Below are 21310 nucleotides of genomic sequence, written 5' to 3'. Positions count from 1 at the left end.
TGTAATCGCTGCACGTCTTGGACCACTTGGTGGTTGATCTGCGACATTTCCAGTTTTCTGAAACTTGCAAATAAATTTTGCCACAGTGTCATGTGCGATGCTTGTTCCATGTTTTCTGTTAAAGTTTTGTGCAACCTTGCGACTGCTTCTCATGATGGCCTCAGACCGGAGACTGGGTGCAGTTTGGGTCCCTTCTCCGCCCACTAACGTTATTATCGACCGAGATTTTGGAAGTACAGGAAATCAATAAATCAATCAGTCAATTCACTCGATTTAACAAAATGCATCATTAAGTTACAAACACATTCCCTTACAACCCTTACTCTACAGAAGGGTAAAGGCAGAAGGAAGAAAAGTCTCACAGAAACCTGCCCCTTTCTCAATAGTTATAAAATGCATTGTTCATGGACGCATACATTAAATTATAACAATATGAGTTGCAAGCAATATATCATTCTCCTCATTTTTAACTCAAAAGTGTATAAAAACATTTTTATTATAAAGTGTTTTGAATTCATTTAAAATAAAGCATTTCACTCCTTATCCAAACCATTTCATAATTTTTCTCCATTCACCGAAATGCACATTTGCTTTACAATACTAGACACAGTTTTACTTTTGAAATCAAACTTCCTTCTGTCATTTCTGTCAACTGAGCTTAAGATGAAAAATTCTTGTAAATTAATTGGCAATGATTTATTTTTAGCTTTAAATTTTTTTGATTGAATAAACTATTTGTTAGGATGTTTTCTAGCCAGGGCCAGCCCGAAGCATGAGCAACTAAGCAGTTGTTTGGGTCCCATGGCCACTAGGGGGCCCCCTAAGTGGAGCTTTTTTCTTTTCTTTCTTTTTTTGTGATGATTTCTTTGTTGTTAACAAAAATACACAGTTTCTGCATAAAGTTGTTAATTTGTTTTACAATTATATAAATTTGATCATGTAGAAATATTTTTTTTATATGGGCAAAAAGAAAAAGATAAATTATCTTGGGTGCCCCCTAGTGGCCGCGGTTGGTCATGCTTCACCGGTGATGTGTGCTGCAGTGCATCAAAACAATGTTTCAAAAATGTTGCAGTGACAGAGAACAGCAAGGGGAAGAATAGAAAAAGGCCAAGATTAAGGTTTGTTTTCATGTGTCTTGGTAACATAAATCAAAACGATTAGTGGAGCTGCAAATAGAAAATGAGCTCGATAGCAATATTGAACGCTTCAGTTTCAAAGTCAAACATTTATGTTACCGTCTTTTTATTTACATGAAACTGAGTTTTAACTTTAAATGAGTTGGTTCTCGTGGTTGGCCCTTTATATTTCGGAGGGTTTTTTTTTTTTGGCTTCAAAGCGGCATGTTTGATAATAATTATAATTTCACAGTGTTTGACATTGTGAATTCATTATTACAGGTTCGCAATGTTGCAGACAAGTATCTTGCAACTTAAAGAACAAAATTAATTAACTGCGTTGCGAGTTTGCATCTTCTCCCTGTGCATGCATGAGTTCTCTCCGGGTACTCCGGCTTCCTCCCACAGTCCAAAAATCCCACAGACTGTCAGGTTAGTTGGTCTCTTTAAATTCTCCCTATAGGTGTGAGTGTGTGTGTGCATGGTTGTTTGTCCGGTCTGTCTCTGTGTTGCCCTGCGACGGACTGGCGACCTGTCCAGGGTGTAAACCGCCTCTCACCCATTTGACAGCTGGAGAGGCACCAGCAACCCTCCTGAACCAATGGGATAAGGGTGTAAGAAAATGGATGGATGGATGGATGGATGAATGGATGGATGGATGGATGGATTGGTCCATTTATATATTTCTGCTTTTATTTGTTATGTCAGTTTCTGTCCTCCATATCAGACTTCATCATTTATCAAATCATCTTGGTAGTTTGACAATTATCAAGACAAATTGATAATTATCTAGAATCTAGATAATTATCAAACAAATTATGTTAAGATAATTCTCAAGACAATTGATAATTGTCATTTATCTTTGATGTAATAATAACCTGTATGAGGTTCAGCTATTCGGATTGGCAGTCTGTGCCACTTATTTCTCATTACTTTTCTAAAGTAATTGCTCTGCCAAGTGGGCTGCTTTTCTTTTATGCCTCTGGTAATTAATTAGTTTTTTTACGCTTTAAAAAGAAGCAATAAGACAGATTTTATATGGAAATGATTAGTTTATGAATCCTTTATTTTGAAGACCCCAGTGTAATTTATTGGCTGGTATAGATTCCTATTCTCACTTTCTCTTGTCTGATTCAGCAGTGTGGATGTAGATTAGATGCATCTTTCTTGGGAAACCTGCAGGGGGCGACAAACAGTCAGAAAGATAAATCTGCTCTACGAAGAAGGTGGGGAAATAAAAAAAAAAGGGAGAGGAACATGACTGTGAAGTTGGCCTCTGATTCATTGTTGAGGAAAGATGTTACAAAATTGTTTTGTCGTCTAGCTCAATAGAATCAGTGGTGCACAGATCCTCTTTAAATATATGATTTAAAGGTCAAGTTGACCCCATATCTCAGAAGAAGGGTGTTAAAGTAGGGCCTTGTGTGTCTCAGGACAAACTACAAATTTGAACTTAAAATGTACTTGGAAAAATGTTAGATGCAACACAAAGGGATCATCTTCTCCAAGGTTTCTGATTTCTTTCTATTTTCATGGTAAATAGAACAACATCTATTGACTTGTATCTAAAAGTACATGCCGGTGCAGTAAAATCTGCTGCATTAAAACTTTGATAAACACACAAAGCGTTTTAAAGTGAAGACTGAGACAGATTCAGTTTTTATTGACGAGAACAGACAAAAAATGTTTTTCAGTTTTCTCAAATCGAGCCCCCCAATAATAGCAAACTATACTATTTATTTTCATAGTGTTAGTAAATACTATGGTAGCCCAGAGGTTCCCAAAATATACTATATTTTATTTTTAGCAGATAGTGTAAAGGTTGAACAAGCTGGGTCTAAAATGATCTCCACTTTTACAATAATCTAATGCAGATCTGACAAATGTTTGGATTTATTTTGGACTGAAGAAGATTTAAGGCAGTAGTTCTTAAAGCAGCGGTCACAAATATAGTCTGCGCTCTTGCAGCTCTCCCCAGAAATGAACGAGAATACATATGCATGTTATAAAACGCTTAGTGAGATTTAAACAAAAACAGGAATTGAAAATAAAGAGCTGACGAATATATTGACCTGGTAAAAAAAAAATGCCTGCAGGCTCAGCCAAGACATGGCGTTAAAAGTCTCTTTAATTTTTATTTTGTGGTTCAGATGCTAGAAAGAAAAAGGAAAACCTTCAACCTAAGCGTTGCTTTGAAAGTGGTGAACTGTCCCTTTAACAAACTGCCTGCTCGGAAGCTAGCAATCGGAAGCTAACTTCAGCGTCGTGGCCGAGGAGCTACTCCTATTTACAACAACATAATGGAGCCCAGATGGACGAAGAGCGTTTGCATGGCTGTTTTATGGTCTGGGTGTTTGCTATGCGTTATATTTGGTGAGTGTTAAACCTTAAAACAGATTCAAAATCCCGTTCCGCGACGCCTGAATCAGCGTTAACTGTTTTTTCCTGTGATAAATCACGCTCGTTAGCCCTGCGATGTTATCATCGTTGCTCCCCCAGCCCCTGTTTTTCGCATTAAAACGACTTTGTTTAGTCTTACTGTAAAAGCCGATGCTAATTAAACACCCCGGAGCAGGATTTGTTGCCTATTTATTCCTATTTCACTGTCACATGCTGGTCGCCTTGACGGTATAGATGACAAACTTTAAATAGACTGAAATGTGAATAGAGTTCGGCGGCAGACGATGGCTGCCGCCCTGTTCGCGGCTTCCTCTGAACGATAAAGAACGACTCAGGTCAGATACAGTCACTGACTGGTTCGGTAGTTTACATGTTTTAAAATCTCTTCTAACTAATAAAAATATCTGTTAATATAAGCTGCTTTATAATGAAACAGGGGCTTTATGTTAGCCGTGTTTACCTACGTGTCACCCAGTGGGGCAGGAGGAAAAAAAAGCCATTTAATGTAAATTTCAGCGAAGATGCTTTAATTTACAGTATTTTAAATAAATTATTTTGTTTTGCTTCGCACACAGTAGCTGCGGGTTGTTTTTTTACCGCGGCACCACATCAGCAAATCCACAAGATGAAATGAGATTTTTTTTTATTATTTCCTTTCACTGAGGCTCACACATGTTGAGGTTGTTATAATGTCGTCATTGTCAACACATCTGAAGATCTGGAGCATAATCGGTTACAAATATTGTTGTACAGTAATTGCAAATTTATAAAACTTTATCAAATCTTATAGTACTATTTGTTTGTAAATGTGAAAACAGGTGTAGTTAGGTTAAGCCTGATGTTTGGACAACTTATTCAGTGTATATTACACAACATCTCAAGACACTTTACAAAAAATAGTAATTTAATCTCACAGCTATTCCACTTCATCCTAGTCATCAAACTGGCTTCAATGACGAGTGAAAAAACTGAGAAAGTTAAAAGTGGAAATACCAGCACTTAATGTAAATTGGAGAGTAGGGGTGCAGATTATTTTAGAAAATAATTATTCCCTTGATGGTTTTTTCCCCCCTGACGATTAATCAATTAATTAGATAATAAATGCTTGATCATTTGTAGCAGCTAAAACATACGTCCAACAACAACCTGTGAAAAGCTCAGCTCTTACAGTTGGACTTAACGTGAAAAAGATGTGATTATCTACACTCATCTGTCGATTATATTTTAGATGAACAGATTTTTTTAAAAATAGAATTTGATCTGTATTTAGGTAATGTTTTTTTATTTATCTTAAATGCAAAATATATGTATATTTTGTTCTGCTCTGAGTGTGGCGTTCCTTCAGTAAATAGTCTTTTTTTAGTCTATTCTCCATTTAGGGATTAATCAATTACCCGACTAGTTGCCGATTATTTCAACAATCATTTAATCCTATGATTCATTACCAGGTCCTAATTTGATTTAACTCAACATGCAGCTGTAACGCCAAAACTGTGTGAAAAACGAAGCACCTCCCACGATTCAACAACTTGTAAACCCATCTTTAAAAATAACATCTGATGTGGAGTGAGTGTAGGTCGCTCTTCTTTCCAACGTTGCTTCAGTTCTTTGAGGATTTTTCTGCATTTCATCTAGTGGTGGCCTGGACTTTATTTATTATATATATATATATATATATATATATAATTTGCCTCCAGTCCAGCTAAATAACATTTGTTTAGAGCCAATAATGTTACATGATCTATTGACAAAATACAACTTATTTTGATTGAATTCTAGTACAGGAAATGTGTTGGCATTTAAAAAAAACAAACAAAAAAAAACTAATTAGTACACATACTTGGGTTTTAAAATAAAGAAAAAAGTAAATTCTTTGCAAAAGGAGGATGTATGTATTTTGTTCAATGGGATGTTATGGATATCTTCAGGTAAAATTATTTCAAAAGCACAGTTAGGATTCTCAGCAAGATATGGGACGGCGTTTTTCCCGACCTGATTGGTTCGATTGGAGTCCCAAAGTTGCAGCATTTTTTTTACATTTTCAGCTGTTGCGGTTTGTTTTGCTTTGAAAAACTAGTTCCCCTCCTGGTCTGTGGTGGCGCTGCACCAAGAACCACTGGAGGAAATGACACAAAAACCTCTGAAGAAGACACTGAGGGCAACTTCCTTCTTCACAACATTGAAGAAGGAAGGAAAATGGAGAGGTGTCAGATTTGAACTGTTGTAGGATTTCTTTTTTATCTTTCCCAAAAGACCAGGAGCCATTAGTGCTAGGCTAATGTGTTTGTTTTGGGTGTACCCAGAATGCCATGTTCTACAGCCCACTTCCTGCTTTTGGAGCGGTCACCAATCTGCTTGGCATTCGCAAATCATGACGCGTAACCTTGGCAACTAGGTATTGCTTTTACTTCTGGGAACAGCCAATTGGCATCTGAAAGCTAAAATAATAGCTGAACTCCTCCAAAGATTAAGAATTTATTGTGTCCCCTCCTCCAGCATCTCTCTGCTCAACTTTCTAACAATGAAGAAGAGCAGCAAAAGAAAAGGGTGTGGATTAGCAGTGCTTGCCAACAACTAATGGTGTCAGAGGCCTCTTGAGATTTGTTACAAAACCGACTGCTACTGGTTATCCTTCCTGCCCACAGCATCACCATCCACAACAAGTCTTTGAAGAGGCTTGGATGATAATAACATTTAACCTCCCTTTGGGATAAATAAAGCAGTTTTGAGTTGCGACGAGCAGCTCGACATATTCACAAGTATAAAGGTGCATAAGATCAGATGATATTCAGCATCAAAGCCACAATAAGGAGCTTTAAAAATATCTGCTCACATGTAAACACAAAACTGCTGCCTGCATGTTTGTCAAATCCAAAACAGCCTGAAAACCTTTTTTACTTTCTTACTTTAATCATAAGGAGAAGTTCAGTCCGAGTCATTTGGGAATATTTTATGCAGCAGATCCACACATTTTCAGCAGTTTGAAAATGGATCTTTGATCCTCAGGCAGCAGCTTAACAAACTGAAACTTATAGTCTTTTTTTTTTTTTTATAAGCACTTATCTACAGAAGTCTAGCATGCAATAAGAAGCTGTTTACTCTCAATCTTCCTCCCCATCATCTGACAGGGAGGAAGTGGATGATGAACACTTCTTTTTTTTTTTTTTTTTGTGAAATTGTCTCCACCTGAAGTTTTAATGATGTTCGAGTTATTTGTCTTTCTGATGCTCTGGATTCCCTGCAGCCTCAATAATCGACCTTTTTAGATCCTCTGCTTGCAACCAAAGCTGTGAAAGTCACATGTTTGAATATGTCAAGTGATTTGATTTTAGACATTTTTACTGTGGAAATATTGAACCTTCCTTAAGGCAAGTTATTAATCATTATTACGCGATTACTAATAAGTTAATTCAAAAAGAATCAACAAAGCAGCTCTACGCTGTATTAAGTCGAGCAGAAATGGCTGGCATGTTGTTAGCAGTATGTTTTAGCTGCGGGTGCGTCCATTGTTACAAACAATCTGACTTTAATCTCACAATTCTAACTTTAATTTCAGAATTCTGACTTTAATTTTCTGAGTTTATAAGTCATAATTCTGAGAATACTGTCTTCAGTCCATTGTATAAAAATAATAAAAAAGGAATTCTTTACTTAAAAGAAGCTCCCATATCTTGCTGAAAAGTTACTTTAAGTGAGTTTTGTCTTATTTCTGGTGTCCTAAGACACCTGTACTAGAAACTAGACTAAAAAACATCTGATAAGATATTTTGTTTTTGCAGTCCAGCCGCTTGTTGATAAATGTTTCTTGGAACCAGATAAGCTCCTGGAAGCTGTGATTAGATGACAGAAAATAAACCTTCGGTTATCAAAGTGGGTGTAAACATGGCCGATACGTTTCCACACACCAACCAGACAAAAACTTTTTTTCTCTCCCGTTATGAATTCAACCTAATCTTCCTGCAGCTCATTGTCTCCCCAGTGACCGCCTGCTGAGCTCCGTGCTGCTGTTGTTTCAGCTCTGCGACCGACCCGCCGCTGACATCCTGTTACTAACGCCTTCCCCCGACTGTTTTTCTCCCACCAAACAGTCACAGGACCCGCATGTGCAATCACCGTGTACGCCGACTCCGAGGTGATAGTGCAGAACGGCACAACGGCAGTCCTGCGCTGCACCTTTGACTCCAGTGAAGTGGTGACCAAAGCCACCAGTGTGAGCTGGAGCTTCCAGTCCAATCAGCCCGACAGTCAATACTACTCAGCTCCATACGTGGTGAGTCCCAGCTGCTGCTGCTGCTGCTTGTGTCCTTTCTGGAACATTTCCCACAATCCCAAGATGTTTTCCTGCCATTGTGCGATCGGTCCTGACACGTTAATAAAGGCTTCAACTGTTCCTCAGGGATGGATGTGATGATTTGGTGTCAGACTTTGGTTTTAGATGCTTTTTTCAGGTTTTTGGTGCCATGTTTACATCAGAAAGCTGCATGTAAACTGAAGCTAACACTAATTTTGAAGAAAAATCAAGTTGTAAACAGGTCTGCGACTAACAATTATTTTAGGAATTGATTATTTTGATGATTAATCAATTAATCTTAGTAATCGATTATTCTATTACTTATTTTGATAATTAATCGGATAAAAAAAAAAGTGACACATTCTGCAGATTTAAAGGTTTCAACTTTTTCCCCCCCTGATTTTCTGTAGCTTGTTTACATCATAAAGCTTGTAAACTTGTGGTGTTTATATTCGGTTCATAGCAGGCAAATTAAATTGCTTTATGACACTGATTTAAAAGAAAAAATAAAATTTTTAGACAATTTATTGTCTGAAGGGACAGTAGAGTAGGTCTAATTAGATTCAGACTTAGTTTATTGTCATTACATAAAGACACAACAGTGAATTTGGCAACAAAAGGACTAAAATGTGTTACTCATATACATACATACATACATACATACATACAAGTGTTTCTGGTGCAGCTAAAAAAAATAGAAAAAAAAACAAATAGTATTTTGCTAAATATGAGTTGTAAACTAGTGGAAAGCAATTCATGCCATGGTTTTAAAAAGATCTACACGATGATATAAAATGTGTATTATTATATGAATAATCGATTAATCAGATTTTTAAAAAAAGGTACATTCTGCAGTCTTTTTCATTTAAGCAGTTTAGCTTTTTTGTACATTAGAAAAACGCAAATAATTTGATTTCTTTTTATTTTGTAGCATTCCTTTTGTGTACGTTTGATCATTTTTAGCAAGAACATATTTGCAAAGGTTTTTTTTTTTAATCTTAAATTTGATGTTCATATTTTTTGTACGTATTTGTTTTAGTTTCTGCTCTCAGTGTGATGTGCAAATGGCCTTTTTCTGGAGTCTGTACATTCCAGTTAGTGATTAATCAATTACTAAAATAGTTGACAATCATTTCAATGATCACAATTAATGCTATTAATCGTTTCAGCCCTACTGCTAGACTTATTACTAACAAACATTAAAGCGCCTGGAGCAATACTAATATCCTTCAGGAATCTGTTGTCTGAAGGGAAAACCTGACTCTTGACCTGTTCTTTTTTTTTTTTTTTTTTTGTTCTACAGCCCGTTTTTGTTTACAGACAAGTCTGGTCGGGAGCCTCCCTTTCTGCTCTGATCTCCTGCTAAATGTAATGACACAGCCTGGGGGTCTTTAATTTGCGGGGCAGTCTTGCCAGAACAGATGTATGCCGTCAGCATCTGGAGAATGTGTGTTGCACAATGAGCTGAGCTAAAAGCATCTTTTTTTTCTTTTTTTTTTCCCCCTGAAGTTTCGACACTTTCCTGTTTTAACAAAATCCTCTTAACTAACAACTCCATGAAACGGTTTGAGTCACTGATTGTTTTCAACATCTGGAAGGAAACTTTTATCTTTTTCTTTTGACTATTTGAATCATTTTCTGTCCCAGACCAATCCTGCATGATGTGCGGTGTGTGTGTGTGTGAGACGAATTAGGAACTTGAACAAATAGAGAATAGTTAGAGGAGTGAGAGGCTCAAAAAGCAATTTGTAATTTTGTAGCTGCTTTGCACTCGTCTTTGTCAGATATGAAAAGTGGCCGTCTGCCACTCGGGACAATTCATTCTGACTGTGTCATTTCAGGTCCTACTTCGGTACAGAAGAGGATTAGAGCCACTGGAAGAACAACAACAAACAAATAATAATTCTGACTTTAATCTAAGACTTCTAACATTTGATCTCAGAAGATTAAAGTCAGAATTATTTAGGTTTTTTTTGTTTTTTCAGTGGTTCTAATCCTCTTTGGTATTTCTGCGTCTGATGTTTTCCGTTTTCTGTTTTGAGTCTCAGATTTGATATTCTTTCCTTTTTTCTAGATTTTCTACTTTGCCGACGGAAAAGCATATCCAGGACAAGAAGAATTCAAACACAGGGTTCAGTTTGTGGGAGACATCAACAAGAAGGACGCTTCGTTACAGCTGAGTCCGGCTCAGTTCAGCGACAACGGGACCTTCTTCTGCGACGTGAAGAACCCGCCCGACGTGTCGGGAACTCAGGGCCGAACGGAGCTCAGGGTTGTTCAGAAAGGTAGATTGAAAGATGTATTCATCTATTTAGATGTTCTTAAGGTGACACTGTTATTATATTTCAACTAATATAAGAACAGTGGCATAATAATGTGAGAATACCCACTCAAATATGAATAACTTTCACTTTTAAAGAACATTTAACACTGAAACCAGAAAACATTTTAAATGTCCAAAATAAAACAAAGCAAATGATAATTCAGGGTTTCCCCCAGAAAACCTGCTAAGCCCTGTGGTTGGGGCGCCAGGGCAGTCAGTCATTCAACGGCCCGTCGTGTTTTTTGAGTTAAATAATGTTTAAAGTTGACAGAAAATTTGAAAATATCACATAATTATGTGTTATTAGAAGATTACTGCTTGAATTCTGACTATAAAGTCTTAAAAAATGAAAACATTAAAAAAAATCTAAACTAAATAAGCAATGCTTAGCCAGGTGGCCCGCCAGGCTGATGGTACGGGGGGGGGGGGGGGGGGGGGGGGGGGGGGGGGGGGGATCCTGTAATTAAAACGAATTATGAAGTCTCTGTAACCAAAATTGTAGTTCAAAAATGAAATAGTTCATCAGCTTAGATGGGGAACACAGGCAAAAGTGGCAGGTAGTGCAGACTGACTACTTCACACTGGCTGTCAAATACTTGCAGCGTTTCTCAAAATGGCGGCTTTTCAGCGATATCAAAGGGGAGCGTCTCTTTGACGATCGCTGTCCAAAGGAGATTTATTGCGCTCATTTTAACTTATCATTATTGATTTATTGCAAATAACTACCTACTATAAATGTGAAGCGGAAAGAAAATGAATGGCGCTCCTTGAGCGGCTGCTTTGCAAACACCACCCAATAGTGTGTGAAGAAGCGTTGCGCATAAGTATTCCTGCTTCCCAAGCTGCATTTTCTTTAGAATACTTTAGATATTCGAAACGCAAAATCTTTGACAAATAATTTGTAGTACCTTCCCGCTGTGATGTACTTCAAAGTTTTATCACTATGTTTTGTGGTATAATAGAAGTTATAATAGCAGTGACAATCAGAACTATTTATTACATCTTTTTTAGGTAACTGTATGGCAGCGACTTTGTCACAGCAGTCATGGCCGTACGAGCACAAATACTGCTCTTGAAATTCATTCCCAGTTGTAATTTGTTTCTTTAGGATGCCAGAAAGAAGAAGTGTGATTTATATAATAAAACTACAAATTGTATCTGCATGTAATCATATTTTAAAATTGACTGATATTTGCTGATGGTATATAAAACTAACAATACGGGCGGTTTTCGGGGTATTAAACATTAACTGGAATTTGTTATGAGTGGTAAATAAAAATATAATAAGAAATTTATTACATCAAATGATAAACAATACAATAAATGTCATATATATATATATATATATATATATATATATATATATATATATATATATATATATATATATATTATCTTAAAATGTAAAAATATAAATAAGATGCGATTTTGTAAATAAAGTTTTCTTTTGTAGATCATCAGCTTTTGATTCAGTTAGGCTCCTCTTTGTGTTTGAACACTTAACATGTGTTGTTTGAGGGGGAATGCGGTAGGAATGAACAAGCAGGCCCAGATGTGTCTGCATGTTGTTTGAATCCAAGCTACATGAAGCGAACAAGTGCATGTGATGACTTGTCATCTTTTTGGCTCAGCGGAGTTTCAGATCCGCTCTGGTGGGAGTTTGTTCTGCATGCAGAAATACGACGTTAGCTGGAGGCAAACGCACCTCTCTTCCTCTTTTCTCTTTGGAGTCACAGCGTCTGCTGTGGCTCACCTTTCCAATACTGAAGATTAAAGTTAACGTTTTGATTTCTGTACCATAATTATGTCTGAATAGCCTATAGAAATTAAATTGATTAGACTTTTTTCTACATAAAGTACTTTTGTGAACTGGACTTCCTGTGCACTAATCAGAAATAGGTTTCTCCCCCTGTACCATCAGGGGGAGAAAGTTAGGACAATTCCAAGCCCTTGACTAGCCCCGACATCAGCATAACCCCTAGCCCCCATCCCAAAGGAAAAGGTGAGCAACACTGTGATCAATGACAAGCTAGTTAGCATCATTCCAGGGAATCTATGTGGATTTTTCCCCGCCTCTTTGCTCTTTTTACAATTACACATTAAAAACAAAATGTATATTACTGACAGAAATTCAAACTTTCTTTATAAAATGATAATAAAAAACAGCCCCCAGTCCTGCATTAGCTTGCATTTAAATTACAGATATCTGTTGCCACGTCCCTCCTGACCCATCCTCTCCTAAGTGAAATTAAAGCTGCAGTATATAACTTTTATAACATTTTTTTTTTTTTTTTACATATTTATTAAAACTGTCATTGTGTTGTTACAGTATGGCATGAGAGATAATCTGTGAAAAATGTATTTTCTCTACCTTCTCCCAGTGCTCTAGAAATAACCAATCAGAGGCAGGAGGCGGGTTTTAGTGCTGTCAATCACAATCTCACGTGGCTGCTCATTCTCCCTCCCCATCGCTCTGTGCTATGCTGCAGCTAGCATAGTCTGTTGTAAATGCTCAGTCTAGTTAGCATAGCTATCAATGACGGCAGATAAATGGTTTTCCTGTAACAGTAAGTTGTTTCTCCGCCATTAGCCTCTCTAGCAGTGAGTGAATGAAGTTGATTGAGAACTCTGAGACCATGCTCCTAGTTCTGATTGGTTGTGTTTGGTCGGAGCGGTGGATCACTTTAGGCAGCGATATTAGCTCAGGGAGGAGGTGGAGGAGATTGATCTTTTCACAGATTATCTTTTTCATAACAAACTGCCACGACATGGTGACAGCTTTAACAACTATGGACGAAACATATTTTTTTATTCAAGTTTTATACTTCAACTTGAACAAAATGCAACAACATAGCATTTTTTGAGAAGTCTGGATTGCTTTATGTATATTTTGCATGTTGCCTGTGACTGTTGCTGGTGGGGAGAGAGACATTTCAATAAGCTAAAACTAATAAAAAAAAAATAGGCAACCTTTTTGCACACAGTATGTGGACTGTTGCGTGTAAAATTCACTAGCAGTAAATATTGTGCTAGTATTAGCAGTGGATCAAAGGAAGCAAGGCAGTTGCAGGCCTTTAAAATTGTGATGCTTGTGATTGGTCAGATAGACTCAAGAAATTGGAACAGCAGCTGGGTTGCGGGTGGGAGGGCATTGAATTTTTTGTCATGGTGCTCAAGATTCCTGGCGTCGCCGCTGGCTACCACTCTTATAATGTTATAATGTAACCTCTGCATTTTGTTATCATTCTCACATCAGTTCAGCCCTCTGGGTTTTATGCCATTATTAACTTCAGTGCTCTACAAGAATGGCAGAGTTTATAAAATGTTTTTATTGTCAACCTTTCTGCATTTAACATAGAATAATTAATAATAAATAGTTCAAGTTTTATGAATGCTGTTATTAACTGCAGCCACCAAAAACATAAACGATATATATCAATTTTCAGAGTTATTTTAATCCTGTATATTGCGTCTTTTGTGATTGAAATCTGTTTTTGATTGCCATTTATGCAAGGGGTTAGATATTATTAGGTTTTGTTGTTTTTTTTATCCTAAAAGTCTTTCTCCATTTTTTTAACGCATAATGAAGACTTTGGAAACATGATGGAAAAACACAATATGGCAAAACCTTTCACCAGGTGCAGCCGAGTTAATGCACAATTACAGTTCAGTCAACACAAAACACCATCTGGAGACACAGGAAGGTTAAAAGTTCTTCTGTTTTGTGTTGTTTGGTGTTACTTTGAAATGATTAAACTGTTACATTCAGAAATGTCTATTATATAACAGTATTGTAATTGTTTTGTCAGAGATATTGTATGATTTGAGATCCTGCTTCATTTGAAAACGGCACAAATAATTTCCAAATCGCCAAATAAGCTCCACAAACATTGTTTTCCAGAGAAAGAGGGTGTGAGACCTCACAGTACAAAATATTCATATTTTTCGTTTTTAAAATTTACATAATGCTTTTTGTTTACTTTAGTTTCTTTCAAAAGTAAGTCTTTCATTTATAAAAGTCATTTGTTCAACTCTAGGCAACTATTTTGCAGCAACTGGCGGCAAAAGTAGCTTGAAAAGTTTGCTGACCACCAGCCTAGTCAAAGCCCAGGCCACTCAAGTTGAGAATGTCTGATAAAACCTTAAAGCTGATTCACTGTTCAGATTTTTATTGACTAATTCTGTAAACTCTGATATCTTTTCCTTTCCCCTTCACTATAATGAACTGCTGTGTTTCATGTGCAACACATTAAATCACAAAGAATTACACAAAAAGTTTAGGTTGGAACATGAGGAAAATATGAAAAAGGGTATGAATATTTTTGTAAGTCGCTGTTAAAGACAAAACAAATTTCTTGAGATTTATATGAAATTTTGCTTTGCTGTGTTTGCTGTTCCAGCAGAGTCTCTCCCTCAGACCAACACTAAGATTGTAATCTTAGCAGTGTGTGGTGCTTTAATTCTGCTCATCGCCGTCGCTATAGCCGCCTGCTTCGCCGTACGGGTGATTCAAAACCGGCACGATTACGAAGGGTGAGTAACGCTGCTCTGCTTGATCCCAACACATCTTGATGCTCTAATTTATGCAAACAGTTTGTAAAGATGCAGAAAAGAGACGTTTCTTTTTCAGCCATGTTCATCAAATTGTTTGGAAAAAGTAGGAGTATTTAATACTTTACTTTTTCATCTAGTTTTTAAGTTCCAGTTATTGTCGGTGTTGTTGATTCTAATTGTAAATCCAGATATTTATTAGCCTTTAATTGCCTAGTTGATTGTTTTGGCTGCATGGTTTGGGTGCTTTTGTGGGCTTTTCCAAAGATAATTGTCTTTTTCTTGATTTTAACTCCTTCTGCATGGGAGCTGCATCTTCTCTTCGCTTTCTAGGAAAGAATAATGAACAAAACTTTGGAGGCTTTAACTTGATTGTTAAATATTAAACTACACTTTGTACTATCTGAGATAGTTTGATCATGTCTTGCATGTCAACACTGAATGTAGATTTTAACCTCACACTTGATAGACGGTGTTAAACTTGTGCAGAGAGGGGAAGATCTCTCGTTTGAAGCCGTGGCTGCGTTGATTGGTGATCTTTGGGGTTGCTGTTTGCTCTGGTGTCAGTCATTGTTCTCCATCTCTGTGTCCTAACAACTAACACCACACTAACATTTCCATTTAACATCACTAACAAACCTGCTGTCTCGTCATTCATTCACTTACATGCAGTTGTGTAACTTGATGTAACCTGTCAGCTATTCTCCTTAAGGAACAATCAATCAATCTTTATCAATGCGTATTTATCTTTCACACTAACAGCACAGCAACGGCTTTACAGATTAGAAATAAAACCGCCCCATCCCTGTAAACTAGTGGTCCCCAACCTCTGTGCCGACCAATTGGTACTGGGCTGCGCAAGAAATAATTAAATGTTTCCGTTTTATGTATTATTTGAGTCTGGAGGATCTTTTATTTTGAAAATCCTTTAACCGGATTGTCTTGGTTACGTCTTGCGCGCCAACATTGAACCCACAAGCAGCAAAATGAGTCAGAAACAGATCAGATGTCTTTGGAAAGTTTCTTTGCGAAGGGGAAAAGGCCCAGAGAAGAGACAGGAGAATGGATTTATCCCGGACCGGTAGGTGATTCCCACATTCCAAGCTCTGCATAATATGGTGACCGGCTCGTTAATGAGGCAATGAAGCTTCAAACTGCTTCGCCACGTAGAGACCAAGCACCCTGAGCATAAGCAACACTTCGGGTGTCATTGTCTCTCATCACTCCCAGATGTACGGAAGAGGATTAGGGCCACCGAAAAAAAAAAAAAATTCTGACTTTAAAGTCAGAATTCTGAGATTAAAGTCGGAATTCTGAGATTTTTTTCTTTTTTTGGTGGCCCTAATCCTCTTCCGTACAGATGGGACCGTCTCGTTGCAGAGAAACAAGCTCAGACCTCCCATTAGTCGTGAGTTAACATTTTCACAAAAATAGAAGGTTCATTTTTGTGGTGCATCTGTATCTTATTTTGAAGGAATGTGTAAACGTTACCGTAACGACCAGAGTCAGAGAGCGTTAGGGCCGTGGTCGAGACGAGATGAGAGAAGTAGAGCTTGTGAGTTTTAGGTCTGGTTCACACGACACGAGCCGATAAAAGTCCAACAGGTTCGGTCGGTTCGTGTCTCCAGCCACACGGCAGGAGCAACACACCACAGAACCGATTCCAACATCCCGATTGCAGGAGAAAATCCATTAAAACCCCCAACACAAAATATGTGAATTTAGAATAATCAAACATGGAGGACTATGTAGAAGTAGTAGTGATAGCTTGTGGACTCATTTTACGCGATAAAAGACGAAACTAAAAGAAAAGGCGTTTGATAAAAGACGGCGGGAGCAGCCACTCTATTTGCTGCACTATGATTTGGAGTTGAGTTGTGTTTTTTCGTAGTTAACATTTTTAACTGAATAAACATTACCACATATAGTAAACATATATAAAAATGACATTTACATATAGTAATAAACATTTCCACATATCACCTCCGATGCCCACCAGACTCTCAGTTGCCATGTCAACAGTTTGGGATTCCCTCTGTTCTTATGTCACCGCGCTTTCTGATTGGCTACCTGTCTCATTCAACAGGCTGCGTTCTCGCTCCCAGTCAGGGAAAACCCCACAGGCTGCGATAATCGGGCCAAGACAATGTTGAATATGCCCGATTTTAGAACGGGCATATTCAACACACCACACACTGCAGGACGTTGTAAGATTGTCGTAAAGGAAAAATCGGGGCAAAAAAGAAAAAGGCTTCAGCAGGAACACCAACATGCAGAAGCATTATCTGACCCTGACCCCGGGCTGAAGCAAAAATTGCCAAGTCTTGACCGGTCTGTGGTAATAAAAAGGTTGGGGACCACTGCTGTAAACGACTCATTTGAGTCCTCACCAGTTCATTTATTTGACTTTTTTTTTTGGTAATAAAGAATTTTCAAATCAGATTGAGTTAAAAATGAAAAAAAGAAAAAAAACTTAAAAATATGTCCAAAAGACATATACGCCTTCATTTATCACAGATGAGGCATGAAAACCCCCCAAACGCACATGCAATAAAAAAAAAAAAGCTTTATCATGAAATATCAGGAAGAAACACCACCTGCACTACATGTGTAATCATGTAGTCCCTACATAAATTTGAGTTATAATTTCAGCCTTAGTCCTCAAAATATCTAAAATTAAATCTAGTTTAAAGTCAGACAAGACACAATTTGTATTACCTGGAATAGTTGCATCACTAGTAGGGGTGAGCATGTATTGTTTCATTTATAATTTTTAGTGATTTCGTGACAAGATTTTGGTTTATCGTCGCAATAAATTCCAATTAATGATGATTAAATTTCCCATTAACTGTCCTTGTCTGTATTGAAAGTTTTATTATTTTTATCCCCACTGTTGGTTCAATAAAAGTGTCAATAAATACAAATAAATTTGAAGATAAAGTTATTGTGAGCAGTTCAGTGACGCAAATCACACTTCTTTATGTTACTGATGTCCTAAAGAAGTGCATTACAAATGGGAATGTTTTTCAAGAGCAGCATTTGTGTTGGTGGGGCTATAAGTGCCGTGTCACACAAGTCGCTGCACATATAGATACCTAAAAATGATGTCATCAACAGTTCTTATCGTCACTTTTATCGTTATCACAATAGTACCGCAAAATATTGTGATAAAACTTTAAGTCCATATTGCTCACCGCTAATATCTTGCGTACCTCCATATTCAGTATTCATACTTTGAAGGTTTGTGACGTCTTGAGCCAAGGAGCATTTACAAAATGACAGAAATCAAAGTCTAAGACTGGATCAGAACCAAATTTGATGGAGTCAGAGTATAAATGTTTATGCATCTTTCATTCACAGAAACATGCTTACAATGCCTGTGTGGATTATGTGACTATTACATCTCAATGTTAGCAGAAGGTCCTGCCCTCCTGGAGATACCTTAGCAACCCGTCTCTTTTCATAAAAACTATCTATTGTATTCACAAAATTTAAGCTCAAGACATTTGTTCTCATGATTTTAAAAAAAGTGAAGATGTCTCAGACTTGAGACATTTTGCTGCATCCTCAGGTTATTGAGCCTTGTTTTCATTGTAACATTTTAGAAATGATAAATAAAAAGTTGATTTTCTTTCCGTCAAAGAAGTCACTTTTAGATTGAGGACTAACATATATAAAGTTTTGGTAACACGGAAAGAAAAAAAACATACTTTCTAGAACATTTATTTTTCTTTAATAAACATGCAAGTTGCTTTCTAGAACTTGGAAGTTATTTTCTAAAACCTACAGGTTACTCTTAAAACTCTTGGGTTACTTTTTAGAACTTCTTGGTTGCCTTTTAGAACTTTGACAATACTTTAGATATCTTACAAGTTACTTTATAGAACTTTTAAATTGTTTTCTAGAATTACAGGTCACCATGTAGAACTTTCGCATTATTTTGTAGAACTTAAAGGTTAGGTTCTAGATCTTACAGGTTACTCTTAGAACTTTTACTTTCCAGAACTATTACTTTTTCTGAATTTTGGTTTCCCAGAATTTAAACATTACTTTCTGTAACTTCTGTCGAATGTAATGTTTACTTTGACATGACTTATTTTTTCAGAACATACATAATATCCGTCATAAATTTGCCTAGAACTAACAAGGAATAAATTCAATGTTAAGTTGCAGCAAGTCAAATAATATAATGTGTGACTTGGGGGGCCATAATACCATCCAAATCCCGTTAGTTCACCTCTGACCTCCTCGCAGCTGCGTTGTTTCATCACTCATTGCTTTTATTTTTGTCTTGTGTCCCGTCATGTGTGTTTATGTTGCTATGACTGTGCACCGCTGGTTGCTCGACACCACTGCAAACCGTAACCCTAAACTAGATGTACGTCCCTGGAAGGCGCGAGCTCTGATGCTCCGCGGCCGCTAAAGAAGGCGGAGTCCAGCCGGGAGGGCACCAGGTCGACCGGCCCCTTGGGTCCGCTGCAGGTAGGAGCTCCAGGACGAAGAAATCCACCGGGTGCCACTATTTCAAAGGTTCCAGTCCATTTTAATGATGTTTCTGTAAATTCAGGCATGTTGTCAGGTCTGTCAGAAGTGAAGACCCAGATTTACGATTGGTTCTGGTGTGCTGCTTTGTCAGGTTGGTTCCAGAAATGACCGCTTTAGCTGTTCAGTAATTTATAAACTAACAGATGTACTTTAAAGTCTATTCTCTGAGCTACAGGGAGCCAGTGTAAGGGAAGATGTGCTCTATCTTCTTGGTTTTAGCGTGAACATGAGCAGCAGCGTTGCAGTTCAACTGCAGCTGCAGGTTTGATTTTTTTTTTTTTTTAGGTAGAACTTTGAATTCACTGTTGCAGTAATCAATGAAAAATCAAACTTTCCAGTTTTCAGGGTATTTTTAGTTTCACCTTTTTTTTTCGGTTAAAATAATTTTTTGGCTAAAAAAGTTTTTTTTTGTTTTTTTTTTTAATGACAAAACTTTCTGGGCCCAATATAGCCCCATACCTGTTAGTTAATTAGCTTCTGATTATCTGAATGTTTTGATCTCTGCTCACCGGTTTTCCTCTGTCGTGTGCATTTTGTTTTGTGCTTCAGGGCCCGGTGATATACGTCCAGTTGGATCACTCAGGCAGTAAAAACTCGTTCCATAAGATGGAGCCCGTGGTCTACGCTGACATCCGTAAAAACTGAAGATGGGGACCAAAATAATAATAAAAAAAAAAAACTAAAAGAAAAAAACAAAAGAAAACATAGTAAAGTATGAGACCTCTCATTTAGCTGCTCTTGGGAAGGGTGGGAAAGGTTTTAACAGGGACAGAACAGGTGCAGTTTCTCTCTCTACTCTTTTCTTTCTCCATATTTTGTCGTATGAAAGCATGTTATATGATAAACTAATGTATTAGTTGACTTAAAGAGAAAAAAACAGCTACGAAAACACTCCAGTTGATACTACATCATATCAGCCTTTAAAAAGTTCTCCAACACAGGGATCAAAGTAAAAATAATGCCTTCATTATTGTCATTCCAAGTGTAAATTATTTTATTTTAACCCTTGAATTGTTGTGCCCCCCCACCCACCCCCCCCCCCCCCCCCCCCCCCCCCCCCCCACACTCCCCTTAACCACCTAATAGCCTCAGACATGCTCGGCATATTACAGATCTGCAGGCTGTTGCACCAAGTCAGCAAACATTTACTGATTTCCATATCTTAACAAGCGAAGGCTAAAATCACGCCGGGATTTCTGTTTCATCCAATGAATGATCAGTTTCAATGAAAGAAAAGACCATTGCTTACTAGATAATTAAAACTGCTTGTGAGCATGCTGTATGAAAATCAGTTTAATGACTCATTCATCTCAATTTGATGGAGGACAATATTTTTGTTTCATACAAAGTTATATGCAATTTTTAAGTTAAAGAGTTGTACGTCGGCTGACATCAGAGTAGGGCTGAATCCCATCAAGTTTAACACTCAACCTCCAATGATAAATGCTTAAAATACGCCCTAAGGAATCAGGAAACTCCTTGTGATTTATTACAATTAAATAAAATATGTTTTTTTTTACCGGATTTCAGACACAGGAAATCATATTTTGCTGCTCTTTGATTTGCGGCTTTGTCGTTTTGGTCACCTCAAACCTGATGTTTGGCATTTAAGATGTTCCATACCAACCAGATGTCAACTTGCTTACCTTGGAGACGTTTTATACTCACTTCGACTACAAATTAACAGTATTTTATACTGATAATTTACTGTAAAAACATGTTTGCCAATAAATCCGAGGTCACTCATTCAGTCTCACCCAAAACAGATGAAAATCTTCCACAAAAAAACGTATGGATTGAATTACAAGGTAGATGTTTAGATTATTTATGTAACCCCTTAAAGGAGTGCCCCAGTTAACGAGGGTGTGTTTTACGTGCTGTTTGAATTACATCCTGGCACATCAGGGATGTTAGGAAAATGGGATTCAGCCAAACGAGCTCAGATTGTTTCCTAAAAGTCAGGTTCTGCTCCTCATTCAGGATCCTGACGTCATGGTGCTTTGAGTCGACAATGTTTACCCTGATAAAATGCAGGCAATGTCAAACTTAAAAAAAAAAAAAAGGCAAAGGTACAGAAGTTAA

General features: G+C 37.4%; 1 protein-coding gene across 5 annotated transcripts; it reads left to right on the top strand.

Moving 5' to 3' along the window:
• Positions 1-3355: 3355 nt before the first annotated feature.
• Positions 3356-19941, top strand: mpzl1l (myelin protein zero-like 1 like). 5 transcript variants are annotated; one of them, XM_032577247.1, is made up of 6 exons: positions 3356-3491; positions 7607-7788; positions 9884-10094; positions 14536-14665; positions 19060-19165; positions 19778-19941. In XM_032577247.1, the coding sequence occupies exons 1-6, from the start codon at positions 3419-3421 to the stop codon at positions 19871-19873; spliced, it is 798 nt and encodes a 265-aa protein (XP_032433138.1). In that variant the 5' UTR covers positions 3356-3418; the 3' UTR covers positions 19874-19941. The 5 variants fall into 5 exon arrangements, with proteins under 5 accessions (XP_032433138.1, XP_032433135.1, XP_032433136.1 ...); XM_032577244.1 differs by having other exon boundaries at positions 19060-19213; XM_032577245.1 differs by having other exon boundaries at positions 14533-14665.
• The last annotated feature ends 1369 nt before the right edge of the window (positions 19942-21310 follow it).

The sequence above is a fragment of the Xiphophorus hellerii genome, chromosome 11 (genome assembly GCF_003331165.1).
Source record: "Xiphophorus hellerii strain 12219 chromosome 11, Xiphophorus_hellerii-4.1, whole genome shotgun sequence".
In the NCBI taxonomy this organism is placed as follows: domain Eukaryota; kingdom Metazoa; phylum Chordata; class Actinopteri; order Cyprinodontiformes; family Poeciliidae; genus Xiphophorus; species Xiphophorus hellerii.
The sequence above is the reverse complement of the archived record's forward strand: the minus strand, read 5'-3'. Positions and strand labels throughout refer to the sequence as shown.